We start from the raw sequence: 19,313 nt of genomic DNA, 5'->3' as shown, positions 1-19,313 counted from the left end.
GTTTTAAAACTTACTCAGATTACAGGTGTTTCCTCTAATTTACGTAACTGATCCGTTTCTGCTTTCAAATTACAAATGTATAAACTAGAAAAGAATGAACTGAAATAAATGTAAAAAAAAAAGAAATATCAGGTCATCCCATAAGTAATGTTTGAAAATTTAATACAGAAAGTGCATCATCATTTCTGTCTTTTTAGAAGGCTCATAACTAAAATATTTACCAGTACGTGTATAAATAAAATCAGACAAATAAAAGAAATTAACCCAACTCCACTTTTTTCAGATCTATAATCAAATAAACTCTTATGAAGTTGGATGTGTCTGAGGAGCACATTAGGCGTATAATGCTTTATGAGTTTAAAAACGGAAATAGTGCAGAACAAACTACATAACCAATCAAGGTGTTTATGGTGTGGAGTCTCTCAATGAAAGAAAATGTCGAAGGTGGTTTCAGAAGTTCAGATCAGTTGACTACAGGTTAAGTGATGCGCCATGTTCAGATCGTCCTGTTGAGTTTAATGATGAGTTGCTGCTGGCTGCACTTGATGAAGATTGTGTTGTAACAGTTGAGTAAACTAACATAAAAACTTAACTCAACCAATTCAACAGCTCACCGCCATGTGCAACAAATTGGAAAGGCGTCAAAACTTAAAAAAGTGGTCTCACGTGATTAACAGAAGCCAATCTTAGAGCAAGAGTGGATATTTGCACTTCTCTGCACTCTAAAGGTAACTCCAGGTTAGTGACTGGAGATGAAAAATGGATATATTATAAAAATGTTCAGCGTCACAGACAATGGCTCAGTGCAGGTGAAGAGACTAAAGCACAGTCAAAAATGGACCTCCACCCGAGGAAAGCTTTGTTAAGCATGTGGTAGGATATTGTTGGTGAGATCCACTTTCAATTGATGCCACTCAATGTAACGATTATATCAGATTTCTATTGTCAACAATTAGAGCGCTTGAATGTTGCACTGAAAAAAAATAGTCCTGCCTTGATCAATCGTAAAGGTGTTGTGTTACACAAGGATAGTGCACGGCCCCATACAGCAGAGATCACTTCTGCAGAGATTGAAGAGCTAGACTGGGAGAAATTTCTACACCCTCCTTATTCTCGAGACCTTACCCCATCTGATTATCATCTATTCCGAAGTTTACAGAACTATCTTGATGGAAAAGAGCTCGGAATACATGAAGATGCCCAAATTATCCCCTCTACATTCTTTTCCTCCAAACCCCAAGAATTTTATAGAAGTGGCAGTCAGAAGCTTGTGAATCGTTGGCAGGAAGTAATTAATAATAATGGAACATACATGATTGATTAAATAACATCAAAATCGTTTGAAATGCTCTCTATTTTTCTGAACCTAAAATTGGACATTACGTAAATGATGACCTGATCTGCAGTTTAAGTTATTTTTATCACAAATGTTAAGACTATTTGGATTTTAACATTTTGCCAGCTTGAGGGGGTAATTAAGCAATTCTTGAGATTCTCAGATAACAGATGGCGTGTTAAGCTGACGACCGTCTGTTCCTAGGTCAGGGTATTCAGTTGTTTTGCAGTCGTACATACTCAGTAACAGTTGTAGTTACATTAAGTATTTTGCAGTCTTGGATTCTTTTTTTTTTTAAAGTTGAAAGATGCAGGCATGTCTGTGGAGCAAAATTTCACCCGTTTTTAAAGTAAGTGCAAACTTGCCGAGAGCACTGAAGATATTTATACCAAACACTCATGAAAACTACGCAAAAATGGTATACTCGATGTAGTTGCGTGTCTGTGGAGTGTGGGAACACTAGGATGGGCTTAGACTTACCAAATTACAATTCCAGCCCTTCAAAAACGTTTGGTTTAAAAATGTATCAGTTTTTCAGTGTAGAAATTATTTGAATACGAGTAGGATTAGCAGCAAGATCTTTACGAGCTTTAAGGTTTCATCTATGAAATTTATAGCAGTCCCCTTCTTCAAATGAATGATGTATTAGTTTCGGAATGATATTGTCAAGAAAAAAATGCTATTGATAACGTTAAAACTGTTGTTTCGAAAAAGTGGGGAATATACTAATGTTTATTTCCATTTGTGTTGTTAAGTTCATGTGGAATGGTTGATATGCCTATAATTAATTCATATAATAAGAAAGTGCAGTGTTACTCCAATTGGTCCACCATGTGTGATTATATTGACTAAATAGTCATGTTTATGTTTTGAACAAGGATATATGTATATTTTGTTCTTTGGTTCAGAAACAAGGTATTAATGATTTTGATACAAAGTGTGTTTTAGTTCTTGTTTCCTCAAATGCATTTTTCTAGAATATTATAAGTTCAGTAAAAATTAAGTTTATATTATTAATAAATCGTTATTATAACTATTTATCATTGGATTTCATAGTGTTAATGTTTTTTTTTGTTTTTTTTCCATGGCAACATATCTTTTGCTGACTTTTACATTATTCTGTGAGGACATATATATAAATGTGTGTGTGTGTGTGCCATAAAAATAATATAAAGGATCTGTTGTACATTATGGTAATAACAAATCCTATGCTTGTTTTTTACTGTAATTCATGCTTGTAAATGTTTTGTTCCATTATCAGTACTAAACCTTAGCTTTAAACTGTTCTTCCAGGCAGCTGGAGTCCCAAGGATACCTGTTGTACAGAGTCTGGCCATTTTGTTGAATAGAAGATTTTATGCTACTGACACAGGTACAGTGGTTATCTTAGTTATTGTTTGCAGAATTTTTTTCTTTAAAGCAGAATTATACTGTTTATGAAATGAAAGTTTACATATGAAACTCACAAGAAAGAAAAGATTAAAGCATTAAAATTTAGAAAAAAATTCTATTATTGCAATTGATTATGTATAATGGAAGTGGTTTAGTTATGTACTAAATTCACTGTGTGTATCATAAAGTGTATAGTTCATATTAAATGTGTGTGTATTGTAGTGTATATGGTTAAACCTAAATCATATTTGATAGCTATTCTCAAATAAATACATCTTTAAGGTCTTTAGGCAGATAAAACTTATTTTTTTTAACTTACAATTTTAAATTAAATGTGGAAAGTTAGGTTTGTCTATTAAACTGTGATATATTTTAAGAGCTTAAACCATTTTCAAGTGTTTTAGTTCTAAACTGGCAAGTTGTTCTGTTTAACTGAATTTACTTTAATTATTCTCTTTCTTTACTTTTACCAAAAGATGAATTATCTTCTGATTTTTTTTCTTTACCTATTACATGGTTAAGCATGTTGGATAAGAAGAGCTATTAAAATAAAAACTTTGATTTATCGTAACTGCATTATCTGATAATTTAAAAAATGAAGTTTAAATGTCTTTGGATTGTTATAATATTGCCGTACCTTTTAAACATATTAATGTTTTTAATGAAATATTAATTTTTAAAACCAAAGGTATTAAGATTATCAAGAGATCATATCAAATAAAGTAATAACAATAAATCATACTAACCTGAGCCAGCAGCATAGTTTGTTATAAAGTTTGTTTTTAATACTAGTTTAGGTGGTTAAAGAAGGTCGAAACGTTGTTCGCTCTTCTATGTAAAGTGTTTTCTCAGCCCAAACGAGCCGTTTTTGCATATAAATTTAGTTTAGGTGGTTGATTTTCTTCTGAAAAACATGAGAGACACTGTTTATAATAGTTACCAGATTCCTATAATTTTTAGTTCATGACTACATGTAAAGTGTTGCTACATCTTTTTAGTAGGTTAGATCTCCAAAACTTCAAACTAAATATTATTAAGTACTGTCTACTTACCAGTAGCTTACAAAGGATTTCTTTAAAATGTTTTTTGTGGAATTTAGTATTCTTTTAAATGGAATGTTATAGCAGTGTTAAATGAATATCTTCCTAAGATTCATTTTAGGCTAATTTGTGGGATGACACTTTATGTATGAATTTACAAGTAATGTTATAAAGAAACATTGAATAGATTAATCAGTTTTATAAGCCCCCTAGTGGCTCAGTGCTAAGTCTCTGGACTTGTGATGCTAAAAATTGGTTTGAAAATTTGTGGCAGGTACAGGACAAATAGCACATTGTGTCACTAAGCTTATCAACAAATCAAGAGATTAACAGCTGAGCTTTGTGGTACCTCATTGGTTAGCTTTACGGATTATAGTACTAAAACTTGGAGTTCATTATATGTAATGAGTTCATTGCAGACAGACTATTGTGTAACTTTGCACTGAAACATAAAACAAATATGTATATAAGAAAATTATCATAGAAATATTGTAGTTGTTGAGTGAATAGATAATCTTACTTTATAGAGATTTTATAACTTAAAATGTTACCCCTCTTGTTTCCGAGTGACTTATGAAAAAGTGGTTTTTATTAACACACATCTCAGTAGATGTGGACCTTGTGGTGATTGGATCTGGACCAGGGGGTTATGTAGCAGCCATCAAAGCTTCTCAGCTGGGAATGAAGGTAATAATAATATTGTAATAATTTATATATTTAATCTTAACTGAAAAGTGAAACTCATCCTTCACTCTCTTTATATAACCAGATCTATTATTTGAAAAACCAAAAATATTTTCCTATTACTCTTTCAAGTGATCAAAATAAAAACAGTTCTTTAAATGGGTGAAAGGTTTGCTTGATGTGCATGTTTAAAAACTTTTAGTTATTCAAATTCACAAAAATAGTTTTCATGGTATCTACAGGCATGGTTCAGACAACATAGCATCATGAAACTTCAACATAGGAATTGAAAGTTTGTATTTATTGTTTCTTAACAATTGGTATTGTACTGAAATGTGTGGAACATCCTTGTGTTAGTCAATATCAATAGAAAGCAAATTTGATGACCAAATAGTGCATCAATCTTTCAGTAATGTGACAAAAGGTGTGGAACATCCTCATGTTTATCAGTATCAAAGAAACTGTCAGATGACTAAATAGTGCATCAATCTTTTAGTAATGTGACAAAGGGTGTGGAACATCCTCATGTTTATCAGTATCAAAGAAACTGTCAGATGACTAAATAGTGCATCAATCTTTTAGTAATGTGACAAAGGGTGTGGAACATCCTCATGTTTATCAGTATCAAAGAAAGTGTTAGATGACTAAATAGTACTTCAATCTTTTAGTAATGTGACAAAGGGTGTGGACCATCCCTGTGTTAGTCAATATCAAATAAAGAAAATTATATGACTAAATAGTGTCAATCTCTTACTCAGTGATGTCGAGAAAACCCACTTGTAGAGAAAATATATATCTTTTAGACTAACATAGTGTCACCATCTCTTACTCAGTGATGTCAAAAAACCCACTTGTAGAGAAATATAATTTTACATAGAAGAAAATATTTTAATAGAAGAGTTTGTTGAACGTTTCGCTCTTTTATGTAAAATATTTTCTCAACCCAAACGAGCCGTTTTTGCATATACACAATCTTTTACTAATGTGACAAATGGTGTGGACCATCCATATGTTAGATAATATCAAAGAAAGCAAATCAGATGACTAAATACTGCATCAGTCTTTTAGTAATGTGGCAAAGGGTATGGACGATCCTTGTGATAGTCAATATTAAAGAAAGAATTCGATGACTGAGCAGTGTGTCAGCTGTTTAGTAGTGTGACAAAGGGTGTGGACGATTTTTGTTTTAGTCAATATCAAAGAAACAATATTAGTGACTAAACAATATGATGTTACTAAAGGAAATTTTATTGGACCTAGCAGACATTGTATTCTCAGAGAATTGTGATAATACTTGTATACTTATAAAAAGACATTCAGGAAAAATATCAATCTAAGGAACGTTAAATGCTTTAGCCTTCATTGGAAATGTTTGGAAGAGCTCAGTAGGATTGGTTGAAAAAGAGTTTATTCTTGGTTCTTTTGGTTGTTAAATTTTGTTTCTGATCAAAACAGAATTACAGTTCTAAACTTTGCTTAATTTCAATAGTTTCCTATTGTCTACTGGTATAAATTAAGTTTATTAAGCTCCCTTTCATACTTAATTTTATTAGCAGAATTGCCCATGCAGTGCACAGGGAGAGGTTTATGATAATTAACAGGACATACATGTGATTCATTTATTGGCTTTATAGAGAAATGTTTTGTTTTCTTTTCTCTAACTTGATTCACATTGTCTTTCACACTATTGCTCCATTTCACATTTAGCTCTCGAACGATCTAACAGTATCAAGTACATCAGACATCACAACCATTTTGTTTTGGTTCCTTGATAAATTTCTTGTGTACTTTCTCTGGCATGTCATAACCTGATTGAGGTATGAAATGTATATTTAGATGTCTTATAATGAAGCGTGCACACACACACACACACACACACTGTTGATAGGTAATATGAAGTGTTTATATCAATAAATATTTAGTCTTTCAAATGACTGAAACTTGGAACTGAACTTTGTATTTTTTAAAATATGCTACTGGCAGTATAAAGATTAAAAGCATATAAAAATAAAGTTATTCATAGCTACTATTTTATTGTTTTTTTCTTGATGATGAGAAACCCACTTGAAATAAAAATGTATCTCGGAATGGCTGGTATGGGTATTTATTGATAAGGAAAGAACAACGTTTTGACCTTTCTTGGTCATTGTCAGGTTGAGAAAGAGAAAATTTGGAAGTCACTATTGCAGGACACGTCTTAGGGACGAGAGTTTAAACTGGTACAGGATTATATGGACGTATATTTCCTCAAAAACCTGTGGAAAAACATTATATGCACGCACATAGACCAACAACAAACAGTAAAAAATCTCAAAGTACAACAACTATAAAACCTTATACTGCTGCATACCATATGTTCCCGACATCAGCGAACAAATAACCAACATTTGGAAAAAAAGCTTATAACAAAACATAACATTCCAGTATACACCATATTTATTCAAAAACCAGTACAAAACTAAAGTCCATATTATGTAAAAACTATACGGGCAAACACAACATCAACATAATTTATAAAATACAATGCAACAGCTGCCATGACTTCTATATTGGAGAAACAAGCAGAAAAATGGAAACTACATTCAAAGAAAACACACAAAAAAACATCTTCACACATTTTATAACATTGCAAATCAAATAAACACAATATAACCTTAGAAAACACCCAGATATTAAGTAGGAAAACAAATATAAACAAATGCAAAATCAAAGAAGCCCTACTTATACAGCAACTAAAACCAAAATTAAACCAATATAAAGGAACATCTTTATACCTATACTAATTAATAACTTAACATCCAACTGCAACGTCTCCTACAGTCCTGTACCCGTTTGTACTCTTGTCCCTAAGACGTGTCCGGCAACAGTTACTTGCAAACTCTTTCTTTCTCAACCTGAAAATGGCCTAGGAAGGTCAAAACATTCTTCTCTTCTTATCAATAAAAGTGTTAAAACCCATACCAGCCATTCTGAGATACATTTTTGTTTTCTTGTTGAAAAGCAGTAAGTAACATAACATAGAAACATCTCATTTAATGTAAGTGTGCTTATCTTGAACATGTGTATAAACAATGTGTTAAAAAGAAATCCTTTAAATAATGGGTAGGACGTAAAAACCAAAATGCAGTTGTTGAATTAATGTTTTATAGTTATGACTCTAAACAGTGTTTTTGTCCTAAATATGCCAATAATGTTGAATGTACACACTATGTATACCTTATGTAATCAAACAGGAAAGTGGAAAAATCACATAGTAACTCTAATGGCTACCCTACTGATTCATCTGTATTAAACCAATACAGGAGCTATGGAAAAAAAAAAAAATGTTTTTGACATCCTGAACCAGACAGGTCCAGATGTAAAAGCCTATTAGGGGTCTGATGTCAAACAAGCATCTCTCATATTATAGAAGGATTAACTAGTCGTGGTATTCATATAAGTGAGGAAAGACTGTTTTTGACTATTTATAGTATTATGAAGAAATAAAGAATGCATTAATCACTACTTGTATAGATATTTAAAACTAGTCTTCACATGCACAATACAATATAACACCTTTTAACTTGTATAGGAGAATTAGACGTGTTTCAGTTTTTTAAAACATTGTTCTGTTGGTACTTAGATCTTTGTACAGAAACACTTGGCTATTCTTGGTTCTCAGTAACAAGTATGGTTTACAGATTTATACACCCCTGCATATTTATGTAGTTACATTCTACATTGGAGATATATAGTAAGTGTTTTTGTCCCCTGTTTCTTGATATTATGATACAGTTGTATATTTTTTGATTAACATTTTAGTTCTATTGTGATCATAATTTTTTTTCTTTAAAAGACAGTGTGTGTGGAGAAGAATGACACCCTTGGGGGGACATGTTTAAATGTTGGCTGTATACCATCTAAGGCTCTTCTACATAACTCTCATCTTTACCACATGGCTCATTCTCAAGACCTAAAGAATAGAGGGATAGACTGTAAGTACAAGAGTTCTAGAATTGTAAAGTAAGAACTATGTTCTGTCTCTAATAAATAATACACAGTCTATAATCATTCCAGTGGTTTTCCAGTCATGAGTTACATGCTCCTAGTACTGAGGTGTATTTAAGTTATTTTGTTTGGTAAAAAACGCTTTGGGCTGTAATTATGAATACATGAAAATCATCTTTTTTTTTTTTATCTTTCCTAAATAGTACTCCTGGAATTTTTACTTTTACAGGAGGACAGTACTGTGAGTGAGTTTTTACTTGCTGAAATAAATTGATTATTGAAATGTCTTAAACTAATGTTATCTATATGTGAACTATATTTCAATATTTCAAAATATATGTATGTTTAGGAAATGTTTAGTGACACTATGAACACAACTTTCTGTGCTGAAATGATGTATTTAGTGACACTATGATTAATAATAGTGCAAGTTATAAAGTATTTGGTATAAATCACTTCTAATTTCTGAGTGAGAAAAATAACCATTTTATACAACTGAAACAGTATTTGTTAGTTTTCATGGTCTGTGGTTTATTTTTTATAAAATCTTCTCATTAATATTAATTAAATTATAAATTTATACCAGATCATGTTATGTACAAAACATATACGTGTTTTTTTGTTTGGTTAAATTTGAATTATCAACAAAACAGTTTATTATAGACATTTCCTGAAGAGTACTAGTTAGAAGGACCTTTGGTGTTGCTAATGTGTGTTGTGATCCCCATTAATATCATTGTTAGACCTAGTTTTATTTAATATATGTAATGGTCTCCTGTGGTGGTTTGTTTGTCAGGCAGTGGTGTCACCTTAAATCTTGATAAAATGATGGAACAGAAGACAAATGCTGTAAAAGCCCTCACTCAAGGAATTGGTCATCTTTTTAAACAAAATAAGGTTGGTACTCATTCTATAATTACTGCTTTTACATACAGATTCTCACCTGAATAAAGTAAGCTGTCACTGTTAAAAATAATATGTCTTACATGAAAATAATCATAGTAGTCTATATAAAAATACTGTAGCATTCTTATATAAAGTGCATCTCGAATAAAAGTACCATAGTGTTGTGTTAACATTCATCATATTGTCTTATGAGAAGAGCATTATATTTGGATTAGCTTACATGTTTTAAAGATATGAGATCAAAAGCTGTAAGAAGCCAATACATGCCATGATTAGCACAATGTTTTATAATCAGTCTGTTCCTGTGCAACATAACTTGTTAACTTGTTTTTATAAAGCATTATGTTCTATAAATACTTTTACTCTGAGTATAGTAGATTAATATTTTGAGTCAGCCTAAACTTGTACATTAATCATAATTGTTAGTTGGGAAGAAATTATTGCTGTTATGATCTGTAATGGTTGTCTACTGGCAATATGTAATGGTTTTATCTGGACGATCAGTAATGGTTGTATCCTGGCGATATGTATCAGTTATATCTCGACAACCTGTAACAGTTCTATTGTGAGGATGTTTAATGTTTTGACTGATATCAACTTGTTTGATGCATGTGAATAACGGTTAAGAACAAACTTTTTTTTTTTCTCATGCTAGTTAAAACTATTAAAATAACTTTAAAGTAAAACATGAGTATCAAAGTGTTTGGATAACAAGTAATTTATTTTATTCTTGACTTAACTCTTAACATACTTTATTGTTTGGCTTTGTAGGTTTCTCATGTGCAAGGACACGGAAAAATCACTGGCCCAAATGAAGTAACAGCCTTAAAAACAGATGGAAGTTCTGAAGTGATTAAAACAAAAAATATTCTCATTGCTACAGGGTCTGAAACTAGCCCATTCCCTGGTGTAGAGGTTTGTAAATTTGCAATGCATAGGTGTTATTGGATTATATTTATAACTTAAACATTTTTTTTGGTGTAAAATAAAGTAACAGTTATCTACAGAATATATCTTTATTTCCTCAGTATTTTACTATTTATTTACAGCTTTATCAACAGCTATCAATATATTCCACGATTTCCTGATCCATTTAAAATTAAATCACTTGAGACACACATCTAAAAGGTTTAGATCATTAAAAATGATTACAAACATTCTTATTCTATCTTAAGGAATTTCGATAGGCAAAAACAAACAAACAAAATGGAAAAGTTTCCTTGTAATTTGGAAATATGGAACACATTTAAAGTTCACATTACATCATGTACAAACAATAATATCACTATGGAATACATTTAAAGTTCATGTTACATTGTATACAAACAATAATATTACTACAAAACTGAGGTAAATAAATAAACATTTTTATAAACCCCTAGCAACAAACTCTGTGTATAGAAATGAAGTGGTGTGTGTGAAAGGTGACTGTATAACCATTGAATGTGGACTACATGAATTGTGAGGAGGTTATTTATGGAGTAACTTGTGATGGGTGCTGTTGTACACACATGGGAGACACTTGTAAACTGGTACATAACAATACACATCTAAACCCTCAATACTAGCAATATTATTACAGGGCATGGGATACCACAAGCAGATAATTCCATGTCGGGTGTCGAGATCTTACTTAAATGTCATATGTTTCTTGTTTAAAGATTAAATAATAAATTTTAATCATTAAATGCAATCAAAAGATGAACACATATAATGGTTAGTGTAGAGGTGGTGTCCATTGTATTAAATTATTTATAGTTCTTATACACTTTCATGTGGGTAATATGTAAATATTGACACTGAGTGTATTTGCATTGATATAGTGAGATAGAAGAGTAGGTTCCTACATATAGGTAAACGTATGAAGATCTACTTTGTGCATATAATATATTCTTCTAACTCCTGATGTAAATAGTTTATCATTTGTTTACTGTTGTTAAGGTTTGTTTGAACAACTTAAATTAAAGGATGCTTCATACTTTCAATATGACCAGAACCCTTCAGACACATGATTAACTGGTGATAGTATTTCAACTGGATAAGTATACTTTTAGGACATCATTAGTTTCTGGAAAAGCTGAAAGAGTAAAATGTTGATATAATAAAGATATATTATGGATATTTAATAATATTTGTAACATAATTTATTCCATACAGGAAATATTCAGGTTTACCTATAAATTTTTGTAATCAGTTTGGCCTCATCTTGCATGGGTCAACTTGGCTCAGAAAGTAAGGTTTATAACAAAACTGCCAGTACTTTTATTAACTTGTCAAAATGTTCTCAGTAGAAATTCTTAATAGTTAATACTTTACATTCAGTTGTTTTCAGTGAAGGTTTACTGTTTACGTGAAAGCCAAATTTCATTTATTTATTGTTATTTGATAGATTGATGAAAAGACCATTGTGTCGTCAACTGGTGCTTTGAGTTTGGAAAGAGTTCCAAAGAAGATGGTTGTGATTGGAGCTGGTGTAATTGGGTTAGAACTGGTATGTTACTTACTGTGAGTTGAAGATACCACTCTCTAATAACATTAGGGTTGACTGTGATACAGGCAACAACTGTGTATTAGAGAAATACATGTAGAAATATATGAACCTGCAGTAGCTTGCACAAACTGATCTGAATATGAAAGGTGGAAAACATTGGAAACGTTCTCTTCTACATTTGAACTGCATAAGTGAGTTGTATAGTCACCAGAATATTTGTGCAAGTGTTTCTGTAATAGACAGTTGTATATTGTATAGTCAACAATATGTTTTGACAACTGTTTCTTTCCATTTCACATTCAACTCAATATTCTGTCCAAATTATCTGTAAAAGTTTAGGATTTGTTTGTTTCATTATTTTATAGAGATTACAGTCTTGTTAGTATCTGTTACTGAAGGTAGAGGTTAGTGTTGTTAGTATGTTAATGAATGTAATAGTTACACAGTGTTGTATATGTTAATGAAGATACAGGTCACAGTGTTCATATATGTTGATGAAGGTAGAGAGGTTACTGTGTTAGTATATCTTAATGGTAGTAGAGGCCACTCTTGTTAGTATATGTTAATGAACGTAGAGGTCACACAGTGTTAGTATATGTTAATGAACGTAGAGGTCACACAGTGTTAGTATATGTTAATGAACGTAGAGGTCACACAGTGTTAGTATATGTTAATGAACGTAGAGGTCACACAGTGTTGTTAGTATATGTTAATGAAGGTAGATGTCACACAGGGTTGTTAGTATATGTTGATGAAGGTAAAGACACACAGGGTTGTACATATATGTTGATGAAGGTAGATGTCACACAGTGTTAGTATATGTTAATGAAGGTAGATGTCACACAGTGTTGTTAGTATATGTTAATGAAGGTAAAGACACACAGGGTTGTACATGTAATGAAGGTAAAGACACACAGGGTTGTACATATATGTTGATGAAGGTAAAGACACACAGGGTTGTACATATATGTTGATGAAGGTAGATGTCACACAGTGTTGTTAGTGTGTGTTAATGAAATTAAAAGTGTGTCTGAATAAAATGTTGTGATATTACCAGTGATTTGCTTTTTGTACCCGAGGGTTCAGTTTGGTCAAGACTTGGATCAGAGGTTACAGCGGTGGAATTTTTAGGCCACATTGGAGGTCTAGGAATAGATATGGAAATTTCCAAGAACTTTCAGAGGATATTGACCAAACAAGGTTTAAAGATGAAACTGAACACCAAGGTAACTGCAGCAGTTCAAGAGGGTGAGAAGATCAGAGTCAGTATTGAGGCAGTGAAGGATCCAAACAAAAAGGAAGAGGTGAGTTGGGTGAAGATATGGGGTTTCATTTAGGGCCAAAGACTTTGTCATTAGATCTGATTAAGTCGCACTGTTAATAATCTGCACATACATTGTTACAAAAATATTTAAACATTACTTTTCTTTGTATCTTCATATTAAAATGATTTTTATGAGAAACTAAAATTAATATCACTTTTTCAATAATAATTGAATGTGAAGCAAGTAATTCATAGAATTAATTGAGAAAGTGAATAAATGAAAGATGCTCAGATCAAACAAAGAAAACCAACTGCCTGGATTATTTAAAACTTATAATAAAATTACAAAAGTACTGTTTAATCACTTACTGATAACATTATTTTAGTTTCTGTATTCTTGTTACAATGACCTGATTTTTTTCATTGGTGTCTGATCTTACTTGGATCCAACACATTTGGTTTTGCTCACCCTAAGCTTGATTGACTTGAAATATTAGCCAGGGTATGGAATTCAGTTCCCACATGTCTATTTACTTTTCTTATATAATATATTACATAGAACAGTGGCTGTAGAATAAAGAAGGATCTACAAATGTGATACATCCTCCCAGTGTACATGGAAGACATGGACCTTGAGAGGGTGACATAGGGGGGATCAGATTCAAATCCAGATTCCACTGTGCTTAGGGGGGAGGTCCTGAGGGTACATGTCAGTTAGAGGAATCAGATCCAAATGTTGACCTCACCTTGTCTCTCCCCAGGACCCATGATGTAAAGAGATGAGATCTAAATGATGACCCCATACCTCTCCCTGACGGTAAATGGAAACGTGCTAGTTTACTTTAACTGGTTGTATCATTAGTAAACAGGATTAGAACTTTTGAGGTTTAGAACAATATCATATAGGAAATTCAGGCTTAACTCTTATGAATGGAAATAGTGTTCAAAACCCACTTGTTGAAGTGAAGAAACCTTTACTTTTTAAGAACATTCAGTAGATGGCATTATATGAAGTATCCATATAATTGCCATAATTTGCAAGACCCTTGAGAATTACTGCTTGTGGTAGTAGAGACACCATGTTTTTATTTTTTAGGTTGCATTATTTTAAGTTTATATTAAATATTTGAAAATATGAGCTGTTGAAACTTACTGTTTAGACAGCTTAAATTATTTAAAGGAATATTTGTGAACTTTTTATGTCTTATAACAGGAAATGTTTATAGTATTAAATCAATATCTACTCTAGGATCAAAGAATAAAATTAAAAAAAATATTCATAAAATTAGTCTGTTAGTAGTTACAAAACTCCTGATCCTCACACTTACAGCTTGATTGCGATGTTCTCTTGGTTTGTGTTGGACGAAGGCCTTACACTGATAATCTTGGTCTGGAAGATGTAGGAGTGAAGAAGGACGAAAAAGGACGAATAATGGTGAACAATCGATTTCAGACTGCTGTACCCAGGTACAAGAAGAAATATTTTCAACACTTGTATGTAGGAAAGAACATCTATTACTATCCCCACATTAATTTGACTTTCAGGCTAAGCAGGAAAACTAGAAACTTCGAACTATTTCACAAAGTACTTTCTGTGTGATAGACAAAGAATGAAAGGATCATTTTCAAAATTAACTGGTATTTTTGTGTCATATGGCAGACAAACAATTAATGGATTGTTTAAATCAACTGGTATTTTTGCTGTATCTTCCACATAGTAGACACACCTGGTGTTTTTGTGAGTTGTGAAATAATTCTCGTGGATATTTTCTGCGCAAAAGCAAAATAAAAAATACCTATTTAATTTTGATATTACCTGAAATTTGAATGTAAATTTTCTATATAATTACAAATATTACATCATTGTAACAATATTATGTAGTTATTACTTTTATTTCGAGTGTGATGGAATTTGTTGCCCTTTATATAACTTTATATTACTTGTGTTTTTTGTATTAACTGAATAAGTCCAGTGAAGCAAACAATGCTGCATTATGATAGTTCAGAAAACTGTCACTGGTTGTAAGTTACTTTAGTTAAAGACATGAAGCAATGCATTTTTATTTTAATGTACAGATGATAAGAAATTACACATTACACTGTATAGCACAAATTTTATTCCTGGATAGTAAGTGTTATTTCTTAATTGCTTATGTTGTAAAAGTACAGAAAATGGCCATTAATTCCTTTAAACTTTGCTTTTGTGACCTGGATAACGAAATTTAGAAATTAACATATTTTCTATGTAAAAACAGTTAACTCTGTACGTTTTCATTTACATAAAGTCTGAATGAAACAATATACGAATTAAGACTTACATGTACTTATACTAAAGTAACACAAAAATTATGTGATATTTCTTCTTAAAAGTTTCATGTATTATGATTTAATATAATAGGACCCCCTGATGATTTAGTAATAAGACTTAACTCTTAAATAGCTGGGGTTCAATTCCACACTGTATACCTTTGTGCTTAATAAACTCACATTTCATATTACTTTTTCTTCTGCCAGCATATATGCCATAGGGGACTGTATTCCTGGACCTATGCTGGCTCACAAAGCTGAAGACGAAGGTGTGTTGTGTTTATGTATTGTGTTATCAAATAGATTTGGTACTTCAGTTCCTAAAGAACATTGATTAGAACTGTACCTGGTTTAATTTTAAATAACTAAACATGGATCTGTTCTGATTATAAATGTTTTCTGCCATGACTACTGTACTAAAAATAATACAGAAAAGTTAGTCCTATCATAGAATTAATGGTTCAATGATGATCTCTATACTTTGGATCTGCTGTAAGAGTAGTGGAAAAATCTCACTTTTCAATTGTTGTAGCTCATGATTTGGCAATTGATGTTGGTTGGATATTGAGTGTGTAGAGAGAGTATTGCAGTTCATTCAGTGTTGGTAGACTAAAACTGTTGTTTCCTTCATCACTTAGGTATAGTCTGTGTGGAAGGAATTGTGAGTGGTCCAGTGCATATAGACTACAACTGCGTGCCGTCGGTGATCTACACGCATCCTGAAGTGGCGTGGGTGGGTAAATCAGAAGAAGAGCTTAAAGAAAAGGTTAGTTGTTACTATAAGACTATGTACGAGTTGGAAATAAAATGGATAATAAGTTTTAATTTCAGCCTCAGCATTCATTTTCAACAATTTATAAATAACTTATTTGGTCAGAAGAATTTCTCATTCAGATATGTTTTATGCTGGTTTCTAAACCATTTGATGTTGTATGGGTTATCCAAGTTGTTTTTTTTATTCAAAGTTTGTGTTTTTATTGAAAAAACGATTTTCAAAGTTGTGTGTAAACAGCATCATGTGATAAATGAGTAAGAAATATAAATAAAGTGCCAAGAACTTTCTCCGACAACCAACTTTGGAGATTAGTATAGTTCTCAAGGGGGTTTTAGGACCTATAACAGCCAACTTTGGAAATAAAATACAGTGATGATCAAAGAGGATAAGGTTGTTCTAAGACTGTTGGTTATCCAAAAACAGCCAATTTTATAATTTGTTATTATCTTATCCTGAGGTTTTTATTGCATAAAGACATTGTATTTTTTTTTTTGCTTGCAAGCAGTTTCTTACTACATTTGTAATGTATGAAGTGTTTGGAAATGAAAATAAGTGGTTATAGTGTCATTGACAGGGGGTTGAAATCAAAATAGGAAAGTTTCCCCTTCTTGCCAACAGTAGGGCTAAAACTAATGCTGATACTGATGGCTTAGTGAAGATCATTGGAGACAAGGTTACCGACCGGATACTGGGAGCACATATTATTGGGGCAGTAAGTACTACATTCAGTTTTACTTTTTTACATAAAACCAGGGTTCTATTAAAGTAAACAATTTACTGCAAGCATAATGTATGTATAATTGATGGGCACATGTTTTGGTAGTGTTTTATTATTTTCTATCTCTTACAGACAAATGTAACTAAAATCAACAAAAATGGTTTCAAAAATATGAAACTGAAATTGCAATCTCCAAGTTTATAACAGAAAAAAAATTTTTTTCAAGCCCTCTAAGGTGTCAGTTCGCTATCAGTTTTATATGACTTTATCCAACAAATTTATTTATATTCAAATTTTATTGCCCATATAAGTTATAAATCCCTTGCTCATTTATGTCATTGAATCATGCCACTGCATGCCTATGAAATATTATCACTTTTTTATATGAAGAAATTCCTATATTTTAGTTACCTTTATAATAGTTTCCATGGTCTTTATTTTTTTTGCTGTTGACTGTAAATGAAAGTTAACCCTACTTCTATATACTAATAGTAGTAATGCATCAAAGAACAATGACTATCACAAATTAATCGAAGCTAGGCCATGTTTCCCATGGGAACAACGCTCATACTATAACAATGATATATATGAAAATCTTGAATTTCTCTTGGTTATAAATATAAGAAAGGATGTGACAAGGGAGATATTTTTTATTTGATAACTCTGACTAAAGACTGAATTGAAGGCTATAAACATTATGGTTTGTCTGAGCAATGTCAATGTTTGGAAGTAATTTACATGAAATTTCTCACACTTGAAGAAATTAGTATTACCCTGTATAATTAATAATTTTAATTACATTTTGTATGAGGTGATAAAGTTATACCATTTTAGTTGATTTTTTAACTACATACTGTGAATGTTAAAAGTGAGGTTTCTACTGAAATACTTTGGGTAATCCATATCTACATGTGACCATCAATCTTTCTAGTGTTTATGTTAAGACTTTTTTAATTTAGGGGGCAGGAGAAATGGTTAATGAAGCTGCGTTAGCACTGGAATATGGAGCTTCTTGTGAAGATGTCGCCCGGGTTTGTCACGCTCATCCTGTGAGTAACTTAGTATGAAATATTTTAACTTAAATTGAACACTATTTAATATCTTCAAGAAAACTGTACTTTTTTTTTATCTCTTTCAGACTGTTTCCGAAGCTTTCAGAGAGGCTAACCTTGCTGCTTACTTTGGAAAGGCTATCAACTTTTAATTGTAATTGTACAAACCTAGTCTTAATGGGGAAGTGTTCATTGCTTATAGTTGGAATAGTTCAGAAGTAAATAAATGAGTTATTTGTAAGGGTATGTGAAGTGTAGTAACTAAACTGATAAAAATTCATGTACACAAAAACTTGAAAATTGTTTTAATCTCAGCTTTGAATATGAAAATATAACCTCTTTCTGAGAGAGATTTTAATAGAATGATAAGGTTCTGTAAAGTACACAGACTCAAGGCTACTTTTACCTTTTTTATTAATAAAGTAGATTTAACAGCTCCATATAAACACAGACCTAAGCCAGTGAAGTGTATTTGGCACTATCACATACACAGGTTGGGGTCCCCACCACCTTTGTTTGTGGATGAAATGTATTTAATGCATCAAGGTCTCCTCACATTCAAACAACTTCTGCATGCCCACTACCCTTATAGTTTAAATAACTTTGTAAAACAGTGAACTAGCATTAAGCTAAGCTAGAGGTTAAAACTACATTTGGGAATACTTGAATTGTTGTAACATGAACTAAACCAATCGAGATTCTAGGGAGTAAGTTCTGCTATGTTAATGTGAGGGCTATATAAGAGTAATTTCACTTCTTTAATCCCTTTGCCCTGGGCTTGTGGTGATGTTAAAATTAACAGCTCGTGAACATTTCTTTACAGAATAATAGATATACTCAATCACAGCATCTAATTTTGTGAATGTGTAGTTTATAATACTTAAACTTACAAGATACTTTGTATGTAACCAAATATGGATGTTTTATCATTAAACATTTAATGACAGCATAGTCGAGAAGATCCTTGGGTGTCCTATCCCCATTTATAGACAACTTCACTCCTTACTATGTGATACCACTAAAATGACAATGTTGTACCCTCCCAGACTTTATCACATCATTTTCCTTTCCTTTTCTACATCCACACTGTTTGTGGTGCTAGCTGTCCCCAGATTGGTAGCAGGGGCTGAAGGGCTCCTCCCCAACTCCGTTAACAATGGGAGTGAAAATGTGGAGTTTTGAGTATCAGTCTTCCACGTGTTGGGTGAAGAAAAATCGTGGCTAGTTGCTGACCCCACATACTCTTCCAGGTCACTTAACTCTGACAGACTTTGAGGACAAGAGCCAACCACACTTTTAAGGGTGTCGTTGGACACAGTATTTGTGCTGAAACAAAAAAAAAAAAATCTTGGGTTAGATTA

General features: G+C 32.0%; 2 protein-coding genes across 4 annotated transcripts in view; one reads left to right on the top strand and one right to left on the bottom strand.

The window, feature by feature from the left end:
- Nucleotides 1-1,477: 1,477 nt before the first annotated feature.
- On the top strand, nucleotides 1,478-18,193 carry LOC143244109 (dihydrolipoyl dehydrogenase, mitochondrial). Of its 2 annotated transcripts, none has more exons than XM_076488202.1 (14): nucleotides 1,478-1,685; nucleotides 2,630-2,708; nucleotides 4,376-4,455; nucleotides 8,288-8,426; nucleotides 9,236-9,336; nucleotides 10,117-10,260; nucleotides 11,735-11,836; nucleotides 12,916-13,140; nucleotides 14,431-14,567; nucleotides 15,615-15,676; nucleotides 16,046-16,173; nucleotides 16,757-16,894; nucleotides 17,860-17,949; nucleotides 18,039-18,193. In XM_076488202.1, exons 1-14 carry the CDS (start codon nucleotides 1,644-1,646, stop codon nucleotides 18,102-18,104), a joined length of 1,533 nt encoding a protein of 510 aa, XP_076344317.1. In that variant the 5' UTR covers nucleotides 1,478-1,643; the 3' UTR covers nucleotides 18,105-18,193. The 2 variants fall into 2 exon arrangements, with proteins under 2 accessions (XP_076344317.1, XP_076344318.1); XM_076488203.1 differs by having other exon boundaries at nucleotides 1,479-1,685; nucleotides 4,379-4,455.
- The window catches only part of LOC143244108 (uncharacterized), a 32,568-nt gene continuing 31,114 nt past the window's right edge, over nucleotides 17,860-19,313 (bottom strand). Inside the window, exon 15 of one of the 2 annotated variants that reach the window (XM_076488199.1) lies at nucleotides 17,860-19,299. In XM_076488199.1, the coding sequence (XP_076344314.1) occupies nucleotides 19,005-19,299 (295 nt within the window). In that variant the 3' untranslated portion in view covers nucleotides 17,860-19,004. The remainder of the gene's footprint in view (nucleotides 19,300-19,313) is intronic. The other variant, XM_076488200.1, reaches the window with a different exon arrangement.

This window comes from Tachypleus tridentatus, chromosome 2, assembly GCF_004210375.1.
Source record: "Tachypleus tridentatus isolate NWPU-2018 chromosome 2, ASM421037v1, whole genome shotgun sequence".
Classification (NCBI taxonomy): Eukaryota; Metazoa; Arthropoda; class Merostomata; order Xiphosura; family Limulidae; genus Tachypleus; species Tachypleus tridentatus.
This window is presented reverse-complemented; position numbering and strand designations above follow the sequence as displayed.

Excerpts from the sequence above, each read along its gene's own strand:
- LOC143244109 (XM_076488202.1), top strand. The coding sequence starts at position 1,644 with ATGCAGGCATGTCTGTGGAGCAAAATTTCACCCGTTTTTAAA. Across the intron at positions 13,141-14,430 it reads ATCCAAACAAAAAGGAAGAG|CTTGATTGCGATGTTCTCTT; the intron begins GTGAGTTGGGTG and ends TCACACTTACAG. Across the intron at positions 16,174-16,756 it reads AAGAAGAGCTTAAAGAAAAG|GGGGTTGAAATCAAAATAGG; the intron begins GTTAGTTGTTAC and ends TGTCATTGACAG.